We start from the raw sequence: 23389 nt of genomic DNA, 5'->3' as shown, positions 1-23389 counted from the left end.
GTTATTATCATTATACAAGAGGAACAGCCTGTGGTGTCGTGTTATTATCATTATACAAGAGGAGCAGCCTGTGGTGTCCTGTTATTATTATACAGGAGGAGCAGCCTGTGGTGTCATGTTATTATCATTATACAAGAGGAGCAGTCTGTGGTGTCGTGTTATTATTATTATACAGGAGGAGCAGCCTGTGGTGTCGTGTTATTATCATTATAAAGGAGGAGCAGCCTGTGGTGTCCTGTTATTATTATTTTACAGGAGGAGCAGCCTGTGGTGTCATGTTATTATCATTATACAGGAGGAGCAGCCTGTGGTATCCTGTTATTACTATTATTATGCGGGAGGAGCAGCCTGTGGTGTCCTGTTATTATTATTATACAGGAGGAGCAGCCTCTGGTGTCATGTTATTATCATTATACAGGAGGAGCAGCCTGTGGTGTCCTGTTATTATTATAAAAGAGGAGCAGCCTGTGGTGTTGTGTTATTATCATTATACAGGAGGAGCAGACTGTGGTGTCCTGTTATTATTATTATACAAGAGGAGCAGCCTGTGGTGTCATGTTATCATTATACAGGAGGAGCAGCCTTTGGTGTCCTGTTATTATTATTATACAGGAGGAGCAGCATGTGGTGTCATGTTATCATTATACAGGAGGAGCAGCCTGGATTGTAAGATGGCGGGGCTGGTGGTAACATGGTCACACATTAAGGTGCATAGTGTGATCAGATTTCTGTGTATAAAGGGCACATCAGCAGCTGTAATTCATCACCAGCTTATTGGGGTGTACGGTGACAATGTCATGGTAACAGGTTTGGGTTTGGTGATAATGGCAGGACATACATTCAAGATGAGAAGCCAAGAACATCCACTTAGCCAACCACACACGTGTGTTGTTACAGCGCTACCATTGGGAGGTACTGGACCATCCTCCCTACTGCCCTGACCTGGCACTAAGTCATTTCCATCTCTTTGGACCATGGAAGAAGGACCTGGGTGGAAGGCAATTCACAGCCAACTGTGGATAAACAATCTGTACCAAGGCCATACTATTTATTATACGTATATGTACAAGGTGAATACATTTACGCAATGAGAGGTCTTGTTACTTTATTTTTTGAACCACCCTCGTATATACCAGATGATACATAACAGGAGCTGGGGAAGGATGTGTGAGAAGGACACAGACAGGCCATGTAACAAAGGGCTGCACTCCCTCAGCTGAGACTGTCTGTCAGGGCGTCTTGTTATCCTGAGCAATAGAGACTCTCAGACAGCCAGTGGCTGTGACAGTCCGCAGAGCGTCACTGATTATCCCCCAGGACATGTCTCACCCCATCTTACGCTGCACACACACGACCGGCAGGCTGGTCACCAGGGATCGCAAAATACGCACTATATCATGTTTTTACGCGCTACAGGCACTGTGGGACTCAGTTTCTAAAAATGAGTGGGTCCCGCAGGACGTGCTGTCAGTCACTGGTCTGTGCTCACCGCAACAGCCAATGGCAATAACAGCCCTCAAAGTCTCCCCAACCAATCACAGGTGGCACAGTTTTCTTGTCCAATTGCCGCCCGAACCCTGCAGACATCCTCCCTCTGCCTCCTACCCTTCCCCCGGCAGTTGCTATGATGTTATCGCGGGCTCCCGCTTGTGACTGCAGGGACTGCTGTCTCCTCCCTGGTAAGCTAACTGGGGGGATTGCCTGTATGACCCGCGGGCCATGGCTGTATTGTAATTGGCCCTGCAGTGTCTTGTCATGCAGGGCCGGTTCGAGGGCTGTTCCAGTGTGCCTACACCTGGGCACATGATTTGTGATAACCCCCCAGCCGCCGGCAACAGTGCTGGGGTCTAGGGCAGGTGACACTGTCAGTGTGCCACTGGCCAGCCTACTCTGCCTCCAGTCTGCCCACCCCGGAAGCCGCTAGGATATTATTGCAGGCTGGTCCTTGGGATTGTTGGTACTGCTGCGCCTCTCCAGTAAGCCGGCTCCCTGATGGCACTGCCTATTTCATCTGCGGCTGCATCATAGTCGGCTCAGAATTTTCTGGTCACACAGGACAGCCACCACTGAGACCTTGACTTGTGCTGAACCTCAACTGTCAACAACAGTACGAGGGTCCAGGGCAGGTGACATTGTCAGTGCGCCACTGCCCAGCCCACTCTGCCTCCATCTGCCCTGCAGCTTCAAGTTCCTCTGTCTGGGCCTGGCTGCCGGCATTGCGCCCCTCCTGCCATTATGCGAAGACTCCCAGGCTACAGACTTATCAGCATTTCGGCCTCTCCCCACAGTCCATGGACAAAACTCAAAAGTAAGCAGTTAACCCCCTTCTTGCCTTCCACTACTGCCCCAGCTGCTATCTATCCTTACCCCTCATCCTAACCCCAGTACTGCCTGCCCTTATCCCCCCATTACCCCCAGTACTGCCCCAGCTGTTATCTATCTTTACCTCCTCCCTACTCCCTGCACTGCCTGTTGCTAACCCCCTCCTTGCCCCCAGTACTGCCCTAGCTGCTATCTACCCTTACCGCTCGCCCTAACCCCATTACCCCCAGCCTTTAACCTCCATTACCCCAGCTGCTATCTATCCTTACACCTCACCCTAACCCCAGTACTGCCTACCCTTATTCCCCCATTACCCCCAGCTGTTATCTATCCTTAACTCCTCCCTACTCCCTGCACTGCCTGCTGCTAACCCCATCCTTGCCACCAGTACTGCTACTGCCCCAGCTGCTATCTACCCTTATCCTACCCTTACACCTCACCCTAACCATAGTACTGCCTGCCTTTAACACCCCCTTACCCCCAGTACTGCCCCAGCTGCTATCTATACTTACTCCTCATCCTAACCCCAGTATTGCCTGCCCTTAAGCCCCCCTTACCCCCAGTACTGCCCCAGCTGTTATCTATCCTTACCTCCTCCCTACCCCCAGTAGTGCCTGCCGTTAATCCCCTGCTTGCCCCCATTACTGCCCTAGTAGCTAACCCTATCCCTCCCCCTAACTCCCAGAGCTGTCCCATCTGTTGTCTGCCCTCATCCCCATAATATGTGATGGGACCCAGAAACCATGGAGTAGGACCCCAATTTCTTAAAGTGAGGGGACCCTGGTACCCACAATTTTTTTGCGGTCAGCGTGATCACTGGTCACACATGACACCTACATCTGAGGTGCTGTAATTTGTGATTTTGTCATTTGTGCAGAGTGACTGATGGAATTCTGAATTGCTTAACCCTTTGTCTTCTGGGCTGCCTGCTCTCCTATTTCTGTTATTATCCTCTTCTGTTCCCTTCCCCATCCCCTGTGTTACTGCCACCTCTACAGCTGTTACACCCTCTGCTGTGTGCTGACATAACTGGGGAGATGAGGGGATCTGTATTCAGTGATATTTTGAGTCTCCCCCAATACACAGGATTACACAGTAGTGAAGAAGACATCCGGTGAGTGTGAGACAAAAAGCAGCCATCCCTGTGTGTCAGGAGGACTGAGCAGGACCCAGAGCCCCATCACGGTGCCTCCACCTCACTCACTGATACATGAGAGAGACAATGACCAGAAGATCCTGGATCTCACCAATGCGATCATTCAGCTGCTGACTGGGCAGGTGACAGCTGGAAATGGGACATTATACAGTAACACCAGTGGATGTGTCTGGGTGATGACTGGAGAGGTGACTGCTGGGAATGGGACATTATACAGTAACACCAGGGGATGTGTCTGGGTGGTGACTGGAGAGGTGACTGCTGGGAATGGGACATTATACAGTAACACCAGGGGATGTGTCTGGGTGATGACTGTATCATTGTGTGTGTCAGGTTCCTATAAGGTGTCAGTATGTCACTGTCTATGTCTCCATACAGGAGGGGGAGGATATAGAGGAACACAAGGGTCTGTACAAGAATATGATGATGGAGAATCACCAGCCTCTCACATCACTGGGTAAGAGAAGACTGACATTTAATATAGAGGGGAGAGCAGCTATGGGGGCCCTCCTATATACACACATCATCTGATAATCACATAGATCCAACATACTCAGTCACTGTGTGTCTCCTACAGATGGACCCAGTAACAGAAATACCCCAGAGAGATGTCCCCATCCTCTTTATTCACTGGATTGTATAGAGGAGAATCACAGGGTCCCACAGGAGCATCAGGTAGGTGGGATTTAGGGTCTCACCAGTATACCAAAGTGACAGTCACTATATGATGTGTAGAGATGCTGTGTGTGTTTTATCCACTGATATTGTACTGTTTATTCTCAATCAATGAAATCAAACATTTTTACAAGAACACAATTTCTGTTTAGGGTACAGCTCAGACTAATAAGGTAGAAGATATAGAGGGAGAAGAAGAGACGTATGTGACTGATATGAAGGTTGAAAATATAGAGGGAGCAGAAGAGACATATGTGACAGATATGAAGGCAGAAGATATAGAGGGAGAAGAAGAGATGTATGCAACTGATATAAAGGCAGAAGATATAGAGGAAGAAGAACAGACGTATGTGACTGATATGAAAGCAGAAGATATAGAGGGAGAAGAAGAGACGTATGTGACTGATATGAAGGCAGAAGATATAGAGGGAGAAAAAGAGACGTATGTGACTAATATGAAAGCAGAAGATACAGAGGGAGAAGAAGAGATGTATGTGACTGATAAGGCAGAAGATACAGAGGGAAAAGAAGAGACGTATGTGACTGATATGAAGGCAGAAGATATAGAGGGAGAAGAAGAGACATATGTGACTAATATGAAAGCAGAAGATACAGAGGGAGAAGAAGAGACGTATGTGACTGATATAAAGGCAGAAGATATAGAGGGAGAAGAGGAGACGCATGTGACTGATATGAAAGCAGAAGATACAGAGGGAGAAGAAGAGGCGTATGTGGCTGATATGAAGGTAGAAGATATAGAGGGAGAAGAAGAGACGTATGTGACTGATATGAAGGCAGAATATATAGAGGGAGAAGAAGAGACGTATGTGAGGTGTGATCAGCAGTGTAAGGAGGAGGAAATCCCTACAGATATCAGCACAGGTGAGTAATAAACACATTACAGAAAAAAATCACATATTCTCCTTTCTAAGTCACTTCAACAATCTCTTATCATACACCTTCCACTGTCAGTACAAACTAATGAGGAAAATGTATTTGTCCAGTTGGGGAGTTGGGAGCCATCAGCCCCTATTATACTCCTGCTCTCCCCCTCACATCATGTCACTGTGTTTTACCAGCCCAGAGATCTGACCAGTCTCCTCCCCACTCTCTCTGGTGTATCTCATACATCAGGAGCCATCAGCCCCTATTATACTCCTGCTCTCCCCCTCACATCATGTCACTGTGTGTTACCAGCCCAGAGATCTTACCAGTCTCCTCCCCACACTCTCTGGTGTATCTCATACATCAGGAACCATCAGCCCCTATTATACTCCTGCTCTCCCCCTCACATAATGTCACTGTGTTACCAGCCCAGAGATCTGACCAGTCTCCTCCCCACACTCTCTGGTGTATCTCATACATCAGGAGCCATCAGCCCCTATTATACTCCTGCTCTCCCCCTCACATCATGTCACTGTGTGTTACCAGCCCAGAGATCTGACCAGTCTCCTCCCCACACTCTCTGGTGTATCTCATACATCAGGAGCCATCAGCCCCTATTATACTCCTGCTCTCCCCCTCACATCATGTCACTGTGTTTTACCAGCCCAAAGATCTGACCAGTCTCCTCCCCACACTCTCTGGTGTATCTCACTTACTGAGATATAGATCACAGCAGGGTGCAGCTAGTATGACCTGTGTGTGATATAATGTATAGACCATGCCTGCACTCTGTTACACATACTGAGTTGGAGATCAGGAGAGTGTGAGGACACAGCAGGATGCAGCTAGTATGTCCTGTGTGTGATATAATGTATAGACCATGCCTGCACTCTGTTACGCATAGTGAGATGGAGATGCGGAGAGTGGGAGGACACAGCAGGATGCAGCTAGTATGACCTGTGTGTGTGATGTAATGTATAGACCATGCCTGCACTCTGTTACACATACTGAGATGGAGATACGGAGAGTGTGAGGACACAGCAGGGTGCAGCTAGTATGTCCTGTGTGTGATATAATGTATAGACCATGCCTGCACTCTGTTACACATACTGAGATGGAGATATGGAGAGTGTGAGGACACAGCAGGATGCAGCTAGTATGACCTGTGTGTGATGTATAGACCGTGCCTGCACTCTTTTACACATACTGAGATGGAGAACCGGAGAGTGTGAGGACACAGCAGGGTGCAGTTAGTATGTCCTGTGTGTGATATAATGTATAGACCATGCCTGCACTCTGTTACACATACTGAGATGGAGATATGGAGAGTGTGAGGACACAGCAGGATACAGCTAGTATGACCTGTGTGTGATATAATGTATAGACCATGCCTGCACTCTGTTACACATACTGAGATGGAGATCCGGAGAGTGTGAGGACACAGCAGGATACAGCTAGTATGACCTGTGTGTGATATAATGTATAGACCATGCCTGCACTCTGTTACACATACTGAGATGGAGATCCGGAGAGTGTGAGGACACAGCAGGATACAGCTAGTATGTCCTGTGTGTGATATAATGTATAGACCATGCCTGCACTCTGTTACACATACTGAGATGGAGATCCGGAGAGTGTGAGGACACAGCAGGATACAGCTAGTATGACCTGTGTGTGATATAATGTATAGACCATGCCTGCACTCTGTTACACATACTGAGATGGAGATCTTATCATTAGAGAGTATGTATATGTATGGGTACAGCCGGGCATGTCTTATAGCTACACAGTATGGAGATGTTGGGGTACAGCCGGGCACGTCTTATTATAGTTACACATCATGGAGATGTTGGGGTACAACTGGGCACATCTTATAGTTACACAGTATGAGATGTTGGGGTACAGCCGGGCACGTCTTATTATAGTTACACAGTATGGAGATGTTGGGGTACAGCCGGGCATGTCTTATTATAGTTACACAGTATGGTATAGCTCTGCAGGGAGGCTAATTCCCATATAATTATTCTGTTCCCAGCAGATGGACAAAGCAGCAGGAATAACTTGGGGAGACGTCTCATATTATTTCCAGATTGTGACCTAGATGATAACTTCTCTCAGGACTCTCCAGGAGAAAACCACATTACCCCCAGTATACATCCAGCATCTCACAGTGCAGATATGGCATCTGATCCCACTAACCATGATAAATGCTCCCCTGATAATCCCAGTAGTGTTACACACAGCTCAGAACACACAGGTGATAAACCATTGTCATGTTCTGAATGTGGGAAAGGATTTACCAAGCAGATCAGTCTTTCTATACATCAGAAGAGAGTTCACGCAGCTGAGAGGCCTTTTCTGTGTTCTGAGTGTGGGAAATGTTTTACACTTAAATCAGTTCTTGTTACACATCAGAGAAGTCACACAGGTGAGAAACTATTTCCATGCTCTGAGTGTGGGAAATGTTTTACACAGAAGTCATATCTTGTTAGACATCACAGAAGTCACACAGGTGAGAAACCATTTCCATGTTTTGAGTGTGGTAAATGTTTTACACAGAAATCAAGTCTTGTTTCACATCACAGACGTCACACAGGTGATAGGCCATTTTCATGTTCTGAGTGTGGGAAATGTTTTACATTTAAATCAGACCTTGTTAGACATCAGAGATGTCACACAGGTGAGAAACCATTTCCATGCTCTGAGTGTGGGAAATATTTTACACAGAAATCAGATCTAGTTACACATCAGAGACGTCACACAGGTGAGAAACCATTTCCATGTCCTGAGTGTGGGAAATGTTTTAAACGGAAATCAAATCTTGTTGAACATCAGAGAAGTCACACATGTGAGAAACAATTTTCATGTTCTGAGTGTGAGAAATGTTTTAAACATAAATCAGCTCTTGTTACACATCAGAGAAATCACACAGGTGAGAATATATTTCCATGTACTGAATGTGGGAAATGTTTTACATTTAAATCAGATCTTGTTACACATCAGAGACGTCACACAGGTGAGAAACCTTTTTCATGCTCTGAGTGTGGGAAATGTTTTACACAGAAATCAGCACTTGTTCGACATCAAAGACGTCACACAGGTGAGAAAGCATTTACATGTCATGAGTGTGGGAAATGTTTTGCACAGAAATCACATCTTGTTATACATCACAGACGTCACACAGGTGACAAACCATTTCCATGCTCTGAGTGTGGGAAATGTTTTACACAGAAATCAGAACTTGTTAAACATCAGAGATGTCACACAGGTGAGAAATCATTTCCATGCTCTGAGTGTGGGAAATATTTTACATGCTATTCAATACTTGCTTCTCATAAGAGAACTCACTCGCGTGAGAGGCCATTTTCATGTTTTGAGTGTGGGAAATGTTTTACATTTAAATCAGATCTTGCTACACATCAGAGAACTCACACAGGTGAGAAACCATTTCCATGTCCTGAGTGTGAGAAATGTTTTACACGTAAACAATATCTTGTTGTACATCAGAGATTTCACACAGGTGAGAAACCATTTCCATGTCCTGAGTGTGGGAAATGTTTTGCACAGAAATCACAGCTTGTTATACATCAGAGATGTCACACTGGTGAGAAACTATTTCCATGTCCTGAGTGTGGAAAATTGTTTACAAAGAAATCAGCTCTTGTTGCGCATCAGAGAAGTCACATAGGTGAGAAACCATTTTCATGTTCTCAGTGTGGGAAATATTTTACACAGAAATCATATCTAGTTACACATCAGAGATGTCACACAGGTGAGAAACCATTTCCATGTCCTGAGTGTGGGAAATGTTTTACACAGAAATCACATCTTGTTAGACATCAGAGAAGTCACACAGGTGAGAAACCATTTCCATGTTCTGAATGTGGGAAAAGTTTTACACGTAAACCATATCTTGTTGTACATCAGAGAAGTCACACAGGTGAGAAACCATTTCCATGTTCTGAATGTGGGAAATGTTTTACACTTAAATCAAATCTTGTTAGACATAAGAGACATCACATAGGTGAGAAACCATTTCCATGTTCTGAGTGTGGGAAATGTTTTATACTTAAATCAGTTCTTGTTACACATCAAAGAACTCACACAGGTGAGAAATCATTTCCATTCTCTGAGTGTGGGAAATGTTTTACAACGAAATCTGCTCTTTTTAGTCATCAGAAACTTCACACAGGAGAAAAACAATGTGTATGAGCCTATAGAAATATATAGAAATTGCAGCTGTATTTGCAGTACTGTAATATCATTGGGAATTATCAGAACAAGCATAAATACAGTTTTAGCCTAGATTGCTGTCCCTGCTTGTTGAAGGGTAAATTACATTTGCATTATCACACTTTGGGTCTGATTCAGCAGCGGAACCAAATGCAGCTGCAGTCTCTTACAGATCGCAGGTACTAATATATGCTAATGCCGAGGTACAACCACCATAACCACACCCACTGCTTCCTTCTCATTATCATCCAATGTCACCCTCCTGTGTAATCATCGGTACCATCTCCGCACATTAAGCAGTCACACAACATTTGCATCAGGTCTGACCAGCCGCAAACACTGCAGCTCTCCTGACATGCAGAGAGGTGCAGCTGCCATCGCTATGGCTAATTTATACATGCCCATGACATGGTGATCACACACACAGACACGCCTGCATGACATGGCGATCACACGGACAGACACGGCTGCAGTTTTCTGTCCACCCCCCTGCTACCGCCCTGAAACACTGTCACCCTGCCACTCTGTATATGATGAATTCCTCTGTGCGTCCGTAATAGCAATGTGATCGCTGTGTGTGCGCAGTGTGACTTATACGTAGGTGTGATGGGAGACAATCGCTCTATCTGCGTAACTATCATCATTGTGTCCTCTGCTGAATCAGCCCCTATATACTTTATATTACACTTTATTATATATCCACACAAATGTCACCAACATAGGGCTCCAACAGGTTCCTCATGTAATGGCTTTCAGCTTCCTTATTCTATAAGATTAGAGGTTCCCACACTCCGCTATTACAGGCCAGGTATTAAGGATAATCCATGCTTGAGCACAGGTTACTTAATTTAACCATTTGGACTGAAGCATGGATATCCTTAAGCTCTGGCCTGTAATGGGGGAGTTTGGGAAGTTCTGTATTAAATTATTATTGTGCTAGTGGCCTATTTGTGAAATAACAAGACCACATGATGTAATATAGGGACATAACTAATCTGTCACCATGACAATGTGTTGGGGATGTAATATGGAAAGTGGGAAACTATGACATCATGTGATGACTGGGCTGTATGTGACAGGGTGAGATGGGTGATATAATGAAATATGTAACCTCTGATTTTATCTCACTGGATCCAGTATTCTCTGGTTGGGTTTCCTGGTAAATGGATCTCTAATCTCCTTACAGCAGTCTGATGTCTAGGTTACAGAGGATCTAATTAGAATTAAGCAGTTACACTATTCCAAAGGATAAGAACATTAAAATCATGATCACTTATGTAATTTATACATTATTAGGTAATGTTGTTAGTGTAGGGACATGGGAAGCTGCTGGTCCTGGTATAAACCACTAACAGTAATGTCCATTAGGTGCATCAGGCTCCCGGTATCCCCAGCAGAATACAGATGTGAGCAGGGTACATAGTAATGGAGGAATAATACAGGGACATCACAGGTTAAGTAGGATCAGTACCGATTGTCCTCAGTATGTCCTGCACTGTTATAAACCTACAAAAATATGAGCTCAAAGAGTTTGGTAACAAGAAAACCAGACACCGCACGGACCTGTCTGACGTCCATTTTGGGTAACACAGCTGCGTGTGGCGCTTGTTTGTTAGTATTTACCACACTTTTTGACCTGAATGTTTTTGTACATTGTTAGTAAAGCTGAAATAGTGCCCAGTTGTCCTCTTGGTGGTGCACATGTTCTGTGATGGCCTAGGTGTAAGATCTAGTGATTTGCTGTAAGACGGGATTTAGTGGAAACACTGATGTTACCAGAGATGTCACAAGGAAGTATAGAGGTTTCTGCATGAGGGTGAGTTGTGTCTCATGGGCTGGTCACACTAGGCCACAGCTGGCAAAAGAAAATAACAGAGATAGGGACAGGGCAGTTAGCTATTGACCAGGGTACAAGCCAAGGTCAGGGCCACCGAAGAACAAATGTCAGGCATAAGCCGGGTCAGTATTGGTCAGTCAGACAATTACTATGGACCATACTCAATTAGGCTGCGAAAAGACATCATTTTTGCAGGTTTGACTTATCCCTGTATTCAATTTTCATGACTTTTCACCGGAGCGAAAAGGTGGCAAAATAAAGTGCAGAACTGGGGTTTTGGGGTACAAACTTAAAAAAAAAAAACACCCTACACCCCTTGGACAGTCCCCAAAAGATGTTCTGTGTTAAAGAAAAATGTAAAAGTACCACAGGAATCCACAAAAAAGGTACTTTCATTTTGGGGGCGAAAAAAAAAAAAGTTGGGGGACAAACTTCTACTAGCAAAATAGATTTCAGGGGGGGGGGGGGTCCCCAAGTATGCCCCAGGTGTTTTTTTTAATTGCAGGTGGTTGCATCAGGTGGATTTTTTAAAATTTTTAAAACTTCACATTAGCCACTTTAAAATATGCCAGTACTCATTTTCTTGTACCCCAAATTTGATGGGACACCTTATTTTCACCCCCAAAATACTGCTAAATGCTATTCTTCACCACTTGTGCAAAGACACTAAATATCACCTATTGAGACCATTTAAAGATCCCAAATACCTTTTAGCAGGGCTATTCGGGGGTACCCATAGTGAACCCCCATGTCAGAGCATCTTTTGGAGGGTGTCAGACTGATTTGGGCAAAAATGACATGACTTTTTGCTGATTTCGTTTTTTTGCCGGGTCCCGTTTTCAACTATTTGGAATGATTACGGGGATACGTGGGGACGAGCGCGATAAGTTTTCGACCCTGCAACCTGTGATGACGCGAAAAGTCCGGCAACTGACTTTTTGCTCCAAATTGAATATGGCCCTATGTCTCATTCTGAACTGGATATAAACTGACATAAAGCTGTATTACTCTGTCACTTTAGGTACCAGTGATTATAGGTATATATTGGGGGTGATTATAGGTATATATATTGGGGTGATTATAGGTATAGGGGTGATTATAGGTATATATTGGGGTGATTATAGGTATAGGGGTGATTATAGGTATATATTGGGGTGATTATAGCTATATATTGGGGTGATTATAGCTATATATTGGGGTTGCACCATCTCTCCGTATTCCTAGGTTCTTGTTATGCAGTTTTTTATTGTTTTGTGTTTTAGCTTTATCCTAACTTTGCTCTTAGTATCTTTATACTGTGACTGTCTTAGTATCCATTTCTCATACCCAAACAAGAAAGGTTTTGTCTTACACGTGTGCCCCTCTCTCCTGTCTCCTGTCACTGTGACACCGCTCTAGTGTTGGGGATTTGCTCTCTGATGGGCACCTGCATGGATACACTGGCCTGGCCTGTTATTACCTCCTATCATGGTATATATCAGCATTATGTTAGTACATATGAATTAGATAATATGTCATCTCTATTGTATGTGTGCCATGGAGGGAATGACAGCACTGTGCGAGTATCATATCCTGCAGCTTATAATACATGAGTAATACAGAAATGACACATTGTACACAAGCCATGAATAATAACAGGAATTGCTCTGTATGAGTAACTGGACGTTACAGGACTATTATGTGCAGGATGTTACTCTCATCATTAATGTAAGGACCATATTATACCAAAGAGAGAAAGCCAGGACAGCTATTCCTCATGGATGGCTCCTAATACGTACAGACCCCACCTGATGGAAAATGCCAGGATGCTGCACATCTCTGAGCGTTGGATGTATGATCTGTTATCTATATACAGGTGCACAGCACAGCGTCACTACACCAGTATGCCGGGAGCCTCACATCATTACTCTGTTCTGTTACCTAGCTGTATCCATGTCAGTCTTGTCTGATCATAGCTGTAATGGAGTTGAATGAGCTGACATACTCTGTGCTGCTGTTACCATTCTCTTTTTAGTTACAGATTTCCAGCACCACCCACATTATCTGCTGCTTGTGTGTCTGCCCCCAGGTTTGCAGGATACAGCAGCTGCTCATTTTATAATCTGCTTTTCTTGCATTCACACAATATTATAGTAATCTGTGGTATTATATATGCAATAAATAACATTCCAAGTGTTACTACAGGAGGAAACTATATTGTAATCTTGCAATAAAATGACTCTGATGTAGAAAATTCTGCCTCACTGCTGTGTTTAGTATAACTTGGGTGTAAAGGGGCCTATCCATTAGAAGATCTTTCTGATAGACAAAAGACAAAAGATTTACCATTTGAAAACTCCTGGGGCTGCTGTGACAGATATCTGACATGTACATGACAGATTTTTTGCAAACAACGAACGATATCGCATGACATCATTCTGGGAGTGGATTTTTTTTTTTTATGTTTCTATTCATTTACATTAAAAAATCTTTCGGCGTTTACCGCAACAGATATATCTAATATCTGTCAGCGATAAACGATAATTGACCAACATGTTGGAGAGACAAAAGACCAAATTTGTCGGCCGCGGGAGTGCGCAATTTTATCGTTCAGAGCCTACTATCCATTAGCAGATAAATTGAACGACTGAACGAAAAAAAGTTCATCTTTCAAATTTATCTGCTAATGGATAGGCCCCTTAAAGGAAAGGGCGAGGTGTGGGGGGAATGAGGGGGAGGGTGATATATAATAATATAATGGTCAGTAATCGGGAAATATAATTAATTGAAAAAAAAACTACAAATGTAAGTAAAGCCCATAATGTGGTGTAATGGGTACAAGGACCTGTGTATAATGTGGTGTAATGGGTACGAGGACCTGTGTATAATGTGGTGTAATGGGTACGAGGACCTGTGTATAATGTGGTGTAATGGGTACGAGGACCTGTGTATAATGTGGTGTAATGGGTACGAGGACCTGTGTATAATGTGGTGTAATGGGTATGAGGACCTGTGTATAATGTGGTGTAATGGGTACGAGGACCTGTGTATAATGTGGTGTAATGGGTACGAGGACCTGTGTATAGTGTGGTGTAATGGGTATGAGGACCTGTGTATAATGTGGTGTAATGGGTACGAGGACCTGTGTATAATGTGGTGTAATGGGTACGAGGACCTGTGTATAATGCGGTGTAATGGGTATGAGGACCTGTGTATAATGTGGTGTAATGGGTACGAGGACCTGTGTATAATGTGGTGTAATGGGTACGAGGACCTGTGTATAGTGTGGTGTAATGGGTATGAGGACCTGTGTATAATGTGGTGTAATGGGTACGAGGACCTGTGTATAATGTGGTGTAATGGGTACGAGGACCTGTGTATAATCTGGTGTAATGGGTACAAGGACCTGTGTATAATGTGGTGTAATGGGTACAAGGACCTGTGTATAATGTGGTGTAATGGGTACAAGGACCTGTGTATAATGTGGTGTAATGGGTACAAGGACCTGTGTGTAATGTGGTGTAATGGGTACTATGTGTATAATGTGGTGTAATGGGTACGAGGACCTGTGTATAATGTGGTGTAATGGGTACAAGGACCTGTGTGTAATGTGGTGTAATGGGTACTATGTGTATAATGTGGTATAATGGGTACGAGGACCTGCGTATAATGTGGTGTAATGGGTACGAGGACCTGCGTATAGTGTGGTGTAATGGGTACGAGGACCTGCGTATAGTGTGGTGTAATGGGTACGAGGACCTGCGTATAGTATGGTGTAATGGGTACGAGGACCTGTGTATAATGTGGTGAATTGGGTACGAGGACTTGTGTATAATGTGGTGTAATGGGTAAGGACCTGTGTATAGTGTGGTGTAATGGGTACGAGAACCCGTGTATGATGTGGTGTAATGGGTACGAGGACCTGTGTATAATGTGGTGTAATGGGTACGAGGACCTGTGTATAATGTGGTGTAATGGGTACGAGGACCTGTGTATAATGTGGTGTAATGGGTACAAGCACCTGTGTATAATGTGGTGTAATGGGTACGTGGACCTGCGTATAATTTGGTGTAATGGGTACGAGGACCTGTGTATGATGTGGTGTAATGGGTACGAGGACCTGTGTATAAGTTGGTGTAATGGGTACAAGGACCTGTGTATAATGTGGTGTAATGGGTACAAGGACCTGCGTATAATGTGGTGTAATTGGTACGAGGACCTGCGTATAATGTGGTGTAATTGGTACGAGGACCTGCGTATAATGTGGTGTAATGGCTACGAGGACCTGCGTATAATGTGGTGTAATGGGTACGAGGACCTGTGTATAGACCTGCGTATAATGTGGTGTAACGGATACGAGGACCTGCGTATAGTGTGGTGTAATGGGTACGAGGACCTGCGTATGATGTGGTGTAATGGGTACGAGGATCTGTGTATAAATGTGGTGTAATGGGTACGAGGACCTGTGTATAATGTGGTGTAATGGGTACGAGGACCTGTGTATAATGTGGTGTAATGGGTACGAGGACCTGTGTATAATGTGGTGTAATGGGTATGAGGACCTGTGTATAATGTGGTGTAATGGGTACGAGGACCTGTGTATAATGTGGTGTAATGGGTATGAGGACCTGTGTATAGTGTGGTGTAATGGGTACGAGGACCTGTGTATAATGTGGTGTAATGGGTACGAGGACCTGTGTATAATGTGGTGTAATGGGTACGAGGACCTGTGTATAATGCGGTGTAATGGGTACGAGGACCTGTGTATAATGTGGTGTAATGGGTACGAGGACCTGTGTATAATGTGGTGTAATGGGTACGAGGACCTGTGTATAGTGTGGTGTAATGGGTATGAGGACCTGTGTATAATGTGGTGTAATGGGTACGAGGACCTGTGTATAATGTGGTGTAATGGGTACGAGGACCTGTGTATAATCTGGTGTAATGGGTACAAGGACCTGTGTATAATGTGGTGTAATGGGTACAAGGACCTGTGTATAATGTGGTGTAATGGGTACAAGGACCTGTGTATAATGTGGTGTAATGGGTACAAGGACCTGTGTGTAATGTGGTGTAATGGGTACTATGTGTATAATGTGGTGTAATGGGTACGAGGACCTGTGTATAATGTGGTGTAATGGGTACAAGGACCTGTGTGTAATGTGGTGTAATGGGTACTATGTGTATAATGTGGTATAATGGGTACGAGGACCTGCGTATAATGTGGTGTAATGGGTACGAGGACCTGCGTATAGTGTGGTGTAATGGGTACGAGGACCTGCGTATAGTGTGGTGTAATGGGTACGAGGACCTGCGTATAGTATGGTGTAATGGGTACGAGGACCTGTGTATAATGTGGTGAATTGGGTACGAGGACTTGTGTATAATGTGGTGTAATGGGTAAGGACCTGTGTATAGTGTGGTGTAATGGGTACGAGAACCCGTGTATGATGTGGTGTAATGGGTACGAGGACCTGTGTATAATGTGGTGTAATGGGTACGAGGACCTGTGTATAATGTGGTGTAATGGGTACGAGGACCTGTGTATAATGTGGTGTAATGGGTACAAGCACCTGCGTATAATTTGGTGTAATGGGTACGAGGACCTGTGTATGATGTGGTGTAATGGGTACGAGGACCTGTGTATAAGTTGGTGTAATGGGTACAAGGACCTGTGTATAATGTGGTGTAATGGGTACAAGGACCTGCGTATAATGTGGTGTAATTGGTACGAGGACCTGCGTATAATGTGGTGTAATTGGTACGAGGACCTGCGTATAATGTGGTGTAATTGGTACGAGGACCTGCGTATAATGTGGTGTAATGGCTACGAGGACCTGCGTATAATGTGGTGTAATGGGTACGAGGACCTGTGTATAGACCTGCGTATAATGTGGTGTAACGGATACGAGGACCTGCGTATAGTGTGGTGTAATGGGTACGAGGACCTGCGTATGATGTGGTGTAATGGGTACGAGGATCTGTGTATAAATGTGGTGTAATGGGTACGAGGACCTGTGTATAATGTGGTGTAACGGGTACGAGGACCTGTGTATAATGTGGTGTAATGGGTACGAGGACCTGTGTATAATGTGGTGTAATGGGTACAAGGATCTGTGTATAATGTGGTGTAATGGGTACGAGGACCTGTGTATAATGTGGTGTAATGGGTACAAGGATCTGTGTATAATGTGGTGTAATGGGTATGAGGACCTGTGTATAATGTGGTGTAATGGGTACAAGGACCCGTGTATAATGTGGTGTAATGAGTACGAGGACCTGTGTATAATGTGGTGTAATGGGTACGAAGACCCGTGTATAATGTGGTGTAATGGGTACGAGGACCTGTGTATAATGTGGTGTAATGGGTACGAGGATCTGTGTATAATGTGGTGTAATGGGTACAAGGACCTGTGTATAATGTGGTGTAATGGGTACAAGGACCTGTGTATAATGTGGTGTAATGGGTATGAGGACCTGTGTATAATGTGGTGTAATGAGTACGAGGACCTGTGTATAATGTGGTGTAATGGGTACGAGGACCTGTGTATAATGTGGTGTAATGGGTACAAGGACCTGTGTATAATGTGGTGTAATGGGTACAAGGACCTGTGTATAATGTGGTGTAATGGGTACAAGGACCTGTGTATAATGTGGTGTAATGGGTACAAGGACCTGTGTGTAATGTGGTGTAATGGGTACTATGTGTATAATGTGGTGTAATGGGTACAAGGACCCGTGTATAATGTGGTGTAATGGGTACGAGGACCTGTGTATAATCTGGTGTAATGGGTACAAGGACCTGTGTATAATGTGGTGTAATGGGTACGAGGACCTGTGTATAATGTGGTGTAATGGGTACGAGGACCTGTGTATAATGTGGTGTAATGGGTACGAGGACCTGTGTATAATGTGGTGTAATGGGTACGAGGACCTGTGTATAATGTGGTGTAATGGGTACAAGGACCTGTGTATAATGTGGTGTAATGGGTACAAGGACCTGTGTATAATGTGGTGTAATGGGTACAAGGACCTGTGTATAATGTGGTGTAATGGGTACAAGGACCTGTGTGTAATGTGGTGTAATGGGTACTATGTGTATAATGTGGTGTAATGGGTACAAGGACCCGTGTATAATGTGGTGTAATGGGTACGAGGACCTGTGTATAATCTGGTGTAATGGGTACAAGGACCTGTGTATAATGTGGTGTAATGGGTACGAGGACCTGTGTATAATGTGGTGTAATGGGTACGAGGACCTGTGTATAATGTGGTGTAATGGGTACGAGGACCTGTGTATAATGTGGTGTAATGGGTACGAGGACCTGTGTATAATGTGGTGTAATGGGTACAAGGACCTGTGTATAATGTGGTGTAATGGGTACAAGGACCTGTGTATAATGTGGTGTAATGGGTACAAGGACCTGTGTATAATGTGGTGTAATGGGTACAAGGACCTGTGTGTAATGTGGTGTAATGGGTACTATGTGTATAATGTGGTGTAATGGGTACGAGGACCTGTGTATAATGTGGTGTAATGGGTACAAGGACCTGTGTGTAATGTGGTGTAATGGGTACTATGTGTATAATGTGGTATAATGGGTACGAGGACCTGCGTATAATGTGGTGTAATGGGTACGAGGACCTGCGTATAGTGTGGTGTAATGGGTACGAGGACCTGCGTAAAGTGTGGTGTAATGGGTACGAGGACCTGCGTATAGTATGGTGTAATGGGTACGAGGACCTGTGTATAATGTGGTGAATTGGGTACGAGGACTTGTGTATAATGTGGTGTAATGGGTAAGGACCTGTGTATAGTGTGGTGTAATGGGTACGAGAACCCGTGTATGATGTGGTGTAATGGGTACGAGGACCTGTGTATAATGTGGTGTAATGGGTACGAGGACCTGTGTATAATGTGGTGTAATGGGTACGAGGACCTGTGTATAATGTGGTGTAATGGGTACAAGCACCTGTGTATAATGTGGTGTAATGGGTACGTGGACCTGCGTATAATTTGGTGTAATGGGTACGAGGACCTGTGTATGATGTGGTGTAATGGGTACGAGGACCTGTGTATAAGTTGGTGTAATGGGTACAAGGACCTGTGTATAATGTGGTGTAATGGGTACAAGGACCTGCGTATAATGTGGTGTAATTGGTACGAGGACCTGCGTATAATGTGGTGTAATTGGTACGAGGACCTGCGTATAATGTGGTGTAATGGCTACGAGGACCTGCGTATAATGTGGTGTAATGGGTACGAGGACCTGTGTATAGACCTGCGTATAATGTGGTGTAACGGATACGAGGACCTGCGTATAGTGTGGTGTAATGGGTACGAGGACCTGCGTATGATGTGGTGTAATGGGTACGAGGATCTGTGTATAAATGTGGTGTAATGGGTACGAGGACCTGTGTATAATGTGGTGTAACGGGTACGAGGACCTGTGTATGATGTGGTGTAATGGGTACGAGGACCCGTGTATGATGTGGTGTAATGGGTACGAGGACCCGTGTATGATGTGGTGTAATGGGTACGAGGACCCGTGTATAATGTGGTGTAATGGGTGCAAGCACCTGTGTATAATGTGGTGTAATGGGTACGTGGACCTGCGTATAATTTGGTGTAATGGGTACAAGCACCTGTGTATAATGTGGTGTAATGGGTACGTGGACCTGCGTATAATTTGGTGTAATGGGTACGAGGACCTGTGTATGATGTGGTGTAATGGGTACGAGGACCTGTGTATAAGTTGGTGTAATGGGTACGAGGACCTGTGTATAATGTGGTGTAATGGGTACGAGGACCTGCGTATAATGTGGTGTAATTGGTACGAGGACCTGCGTATAATGTGGTGTAATGGGTACGAGGACCTGCGTATAGTGTGGTGTAATGGGTACGAGGACCTGTGTATAGACCTGCGTATAATGTGGTGTAACGGGTACGAGGACCTGCGTATAGTGTGGTGTAACGGGTACGAGGACCTGCCTATGATGTGGTGTAACGGGTACGAGGACCTGCGTATGATGTGGTGTAAAGGGTTCGAGGACCTGCGTATAGTGTGGTGTAACGGGTACGAGGACCTGCGTATGATGTGGTGTAACGGGTACGAGGACCTGCGTATAATGTGGTGTAACAGGTACGAGGACCTGCGTATAATGCAGTGTAACGGGTACGAGACCTGCGTATAGTGGGGTATAATGGGTACGAGGACCTGCATATGATGTGGTGTAATGGGTACGAGGACCTGCGTATGATGTGGTGTAATGGGTACGAGGACCTGCGTATGATGTGGTGTAATGGGTACGAGGACCTGTGTATGATGTGGTGTAATGGGTACGAGGACCTGTGTATGATGTGGTGTAATGGGTACGAGGACCTGTGTATGATGTGGTGTAATGGGTACGAGGACCTGTGTATCAGTTGGTGTAATGGGTATGAGGACCTGCGTATAATGTGGTGTAATGGGTACGAGGACCTGCGTATAATGTGGTGTAATTGGTACGAGGACCTGCGTATAATGTGGTGTAATGGGTACGAGGACCTGCGTATAATGTGGTGTAATGAGTACGAGGACCTGCGTATAGTGTGGTGTAATGGGTACGAGGACCTGCGTATAATGTGGTGTAATGAGTACGAGGACCTGCGTATAGTGTGGTGTAATGGGTACGAGGACCTGTGTATAGACCTGCGTATAATGTGGTGTAACGGGTATGAGGACCTGCGTATAGTGTGGTGTAATGGGTACGAGGACCTGCGTATGATGTGGTGTAATGGGTACGAGGACCCGCGTATAATGTGGTGTAATGGGTGCGAGGACCCGCGTATGATGTGGTGTAATGGGTACGAGGACCCGCGTATGATGTGGTGTAATGGGTACGAGGACCCGCGTATGATGTGGTGTAATGGGTACGAGGACCCGCGTATCATGTGGTGTAATGGGTACGAGGACCCGCGTATAATGTGGTGTAATGGGTACGAGGACCCGCGTATAGTGTGGTGTAATGGGTACGAGGACCCGCGTATAGTGTGGTGTAATGGGTACGAGGACCCGCGTATAGTGTGGTGTAATGGGTACGAGGACCTGCGTATAGTGTGGTGTAATGGGTACGAGGACCTGCGTATAGTGTGGTGTAATGGGTACGAGGACCTGCGTATAGTGTGGTGTAATGGGTACGAGCACCTGCGTATAATGTGGTGTAATGGGTACGAGGACCTGCGTCTAATTTGGTGTAATTGGTACGTGGACCTGCGTATAATGTGGTGTAATGGGTACGAGGACCTGCGTATAGTGTGGTGTAATGGGTACGAGGACCTGTGTATAGACCTGCGTATAATGTGGTGTAACGGGTACGAGGACCTGCGTATAGTGTGGTGTAATGGGTACGAGGACCTGCGTATGATGTGGTGTAATGGGTACGAGGACCTGCGTATAATGTGGTGTAATGGGTACGAGGACCTGCGTATAGTGTGGTGTAACGGGTACGAGGACCTGCGTATGATGTGGTGTAACGGGTACGAGGACCTGCGTATGATGTGTAACGGGTACGAGGACCTGCGTATAGTGGGGTGTAATGGTTACGAGGACCTGCGTATGATGTGGTGTAATGGGTACGAGGACCTGCGTATAATGTGGTGTAATGGGTACGAGGACCTGCGTATAATGTGGTGTAATGGGTACGAGGACCTGTGTATAATGTGGTGTAATGGGTACGAGGACCTGTGTATGATGTGGTGTAATGGGTACGAGGACCTGTGTATGATGTGGTGTAATGGGTACGAGGACCTGTGTATAATGTGGTGTAATGGGTACGAGGACCGTGTAATGGGTACAAGGACCCGTGTATAATGTGGTGTAATGGGTACGAGGACCTGTGTATAATGTGGTGTAATGGGTACGAGGACCTGCGTATAATGTGGTGTAATGGGTACAAGGACCTGTGTATAGTGTGTAATGGGTACGAGGACCTGCGTATAGTGTGGTGTAATGGGTATGAGGACCTGTGTATAATGTGGTGTAATGGGTACGAGGACCTGTGTATAATGTGGTGTAATGGGTACAAGCACCTGTGTATAATGTGGTGTAATGGGTACGTGGACCTGCGTATAATTTGGTGTAATGGGTACGAGGACCTGTGTATGATGTGGTGTAATGGGTACGAGGACCTGTGTATAATGTGGGGTAATGGGTACAAGGACCTGTGTATGAGCCTGTCTGGGTCACAGCGTCTCCCTATGTCAGTAATGTGTATCTGCTCTATGTCAGTCATACAGATATAATAGGACAATACCACCTTATACATGGACACATGTAGTTGCCCCTCTGCACATTCCCCACCTTTAGTTACAGGACTGGAGGAAGTTACATTATTGCTGGAACCATCTATGATAAATCTCCACATTTTCTCACATGACAGCATTAATAACTAGTGTTACAGATGTTTGTATTATAGTAGGGATTGGACATAAGGAGAACATAGTGTCAGTGTAATTAGCATTCATCACACATTGTTTAGTCCTAAGCACTGATCCCGGAACATCGATGGTTTCCGATGTTACCACACAAGACTCCTCGTCGTCTCCTCAGGGCTGGCTGAGCTGACTCCTCCTGTTACTAATAGTGGTGGACTGGCTGCTGCTGTGCTTCATGCTCTGCAGTGATCACACATTGCTCCACGACCCATGTGACTGCTCTGACAGACTGTGAGCTTAACCAGTCAGCCGGGCACTCAGTCATTGGCAGGCAGTGATACGCTGAGTGCCACCCTCCCGTCATAGACACAGTGACAGGCTCAGAGTGACTGCCGGCCACCCAAGATACCTGCTCCTGTGCTGCATGGCTGACTGATAATGCTCTGCATTAGGCGGGGAAAGGCCGCGGGAGCGAGTTACAGTGAGCCAACATTGGTACAACACTATTGTGAGGAAACATCGGAACCTCACCATCTTTGGATAAACCATTAACCACTAAAAACAAACCAATCAACTCCCATCATTACCTTATAGCTGACCATAGTGTTATAGCCACTCAGCTATATTTGGTGAGGTAAAGCCTATAGGTCCATTCATGGCTCATTTGGTTTCCATCATGTTTTTTTTTTTTTTTTTTATAAACCTTTTTTTATTGGTATCCAAAATACAATGCAAAGAAAAAAAAACATGGAGATTAGTCAACATAATGGGTAATATACATTAAAAAAAGAATATTTTTTTACTAGAAACACAGTAGTATAAACAAAATACACCAGTATATAATTAAAGTAATAACAATCATTGCAAATCATACAATATGGAGTAT

General features: G+C 44.9%; 1 protein-coding gene across 1 annotated transcript in view; it reads left to right on the top strand.

Moving 5' to 3' along the window:
• Window positions 1-23389, top strand: part of LOC148442673 (uncharacterized) — a 40835-nt gene that overhangs the window by 6169 nt on the left and 11277 nt on the right. The window contains exons 2-10 of the mRNA XM_088463619.1: window positions 3409-3600; window positions 3857-3971; window positions 4053-4157; window positions 4349-4566; window positions 4708-4851; window positions 4900-5035; window positions 7074-7270; window positions 7346-8642; window positions 8727-9115. Coding sequence (XP_088319745.1) covers window positions 3409-3600; window positions 3857-3971; window positions 4053-4157; window positions 4349-4566; window positions 4708-4851; window positions 4900-5035; window positions 7074-7270; window positions 7346-8642; window positions 8727-9115 — 2793 coding nt within the window. The remainder of the gene's footprint in view (window positions 1-3408; window positions 3601-3856; window positions 3972-4052; window positions 4158-4348; window positions 4567-4707; window positions 4852-4899; window positions 5036-7073; window positions 7271-7345; window positions 8643-8726; window positions 9116-23389) is intronic.

The sequence above is a fragment of the Taudactylus pleione genome, unplaced genomic scaffold (genome assembly GCF_031769625.1).
Source record: "Taudactylus pleione unplaced genomic scaffold, aTauple2 ptg001421l, whole genome shotgun sequence".
In the NCBI taxonomy this organism is placed as follows: domain Eukaryota; kingdom Metazoa; phylum Chordata; class Amphibia; order Anura; family Myobatrachidae; genus Taudactylus; species Taudactylus pleione.
The sequence above is the reverse complement of the archived record's forward strand: the minus strand, read 5'-3'. Positions and strand labels throughout refer to the sequence as shown.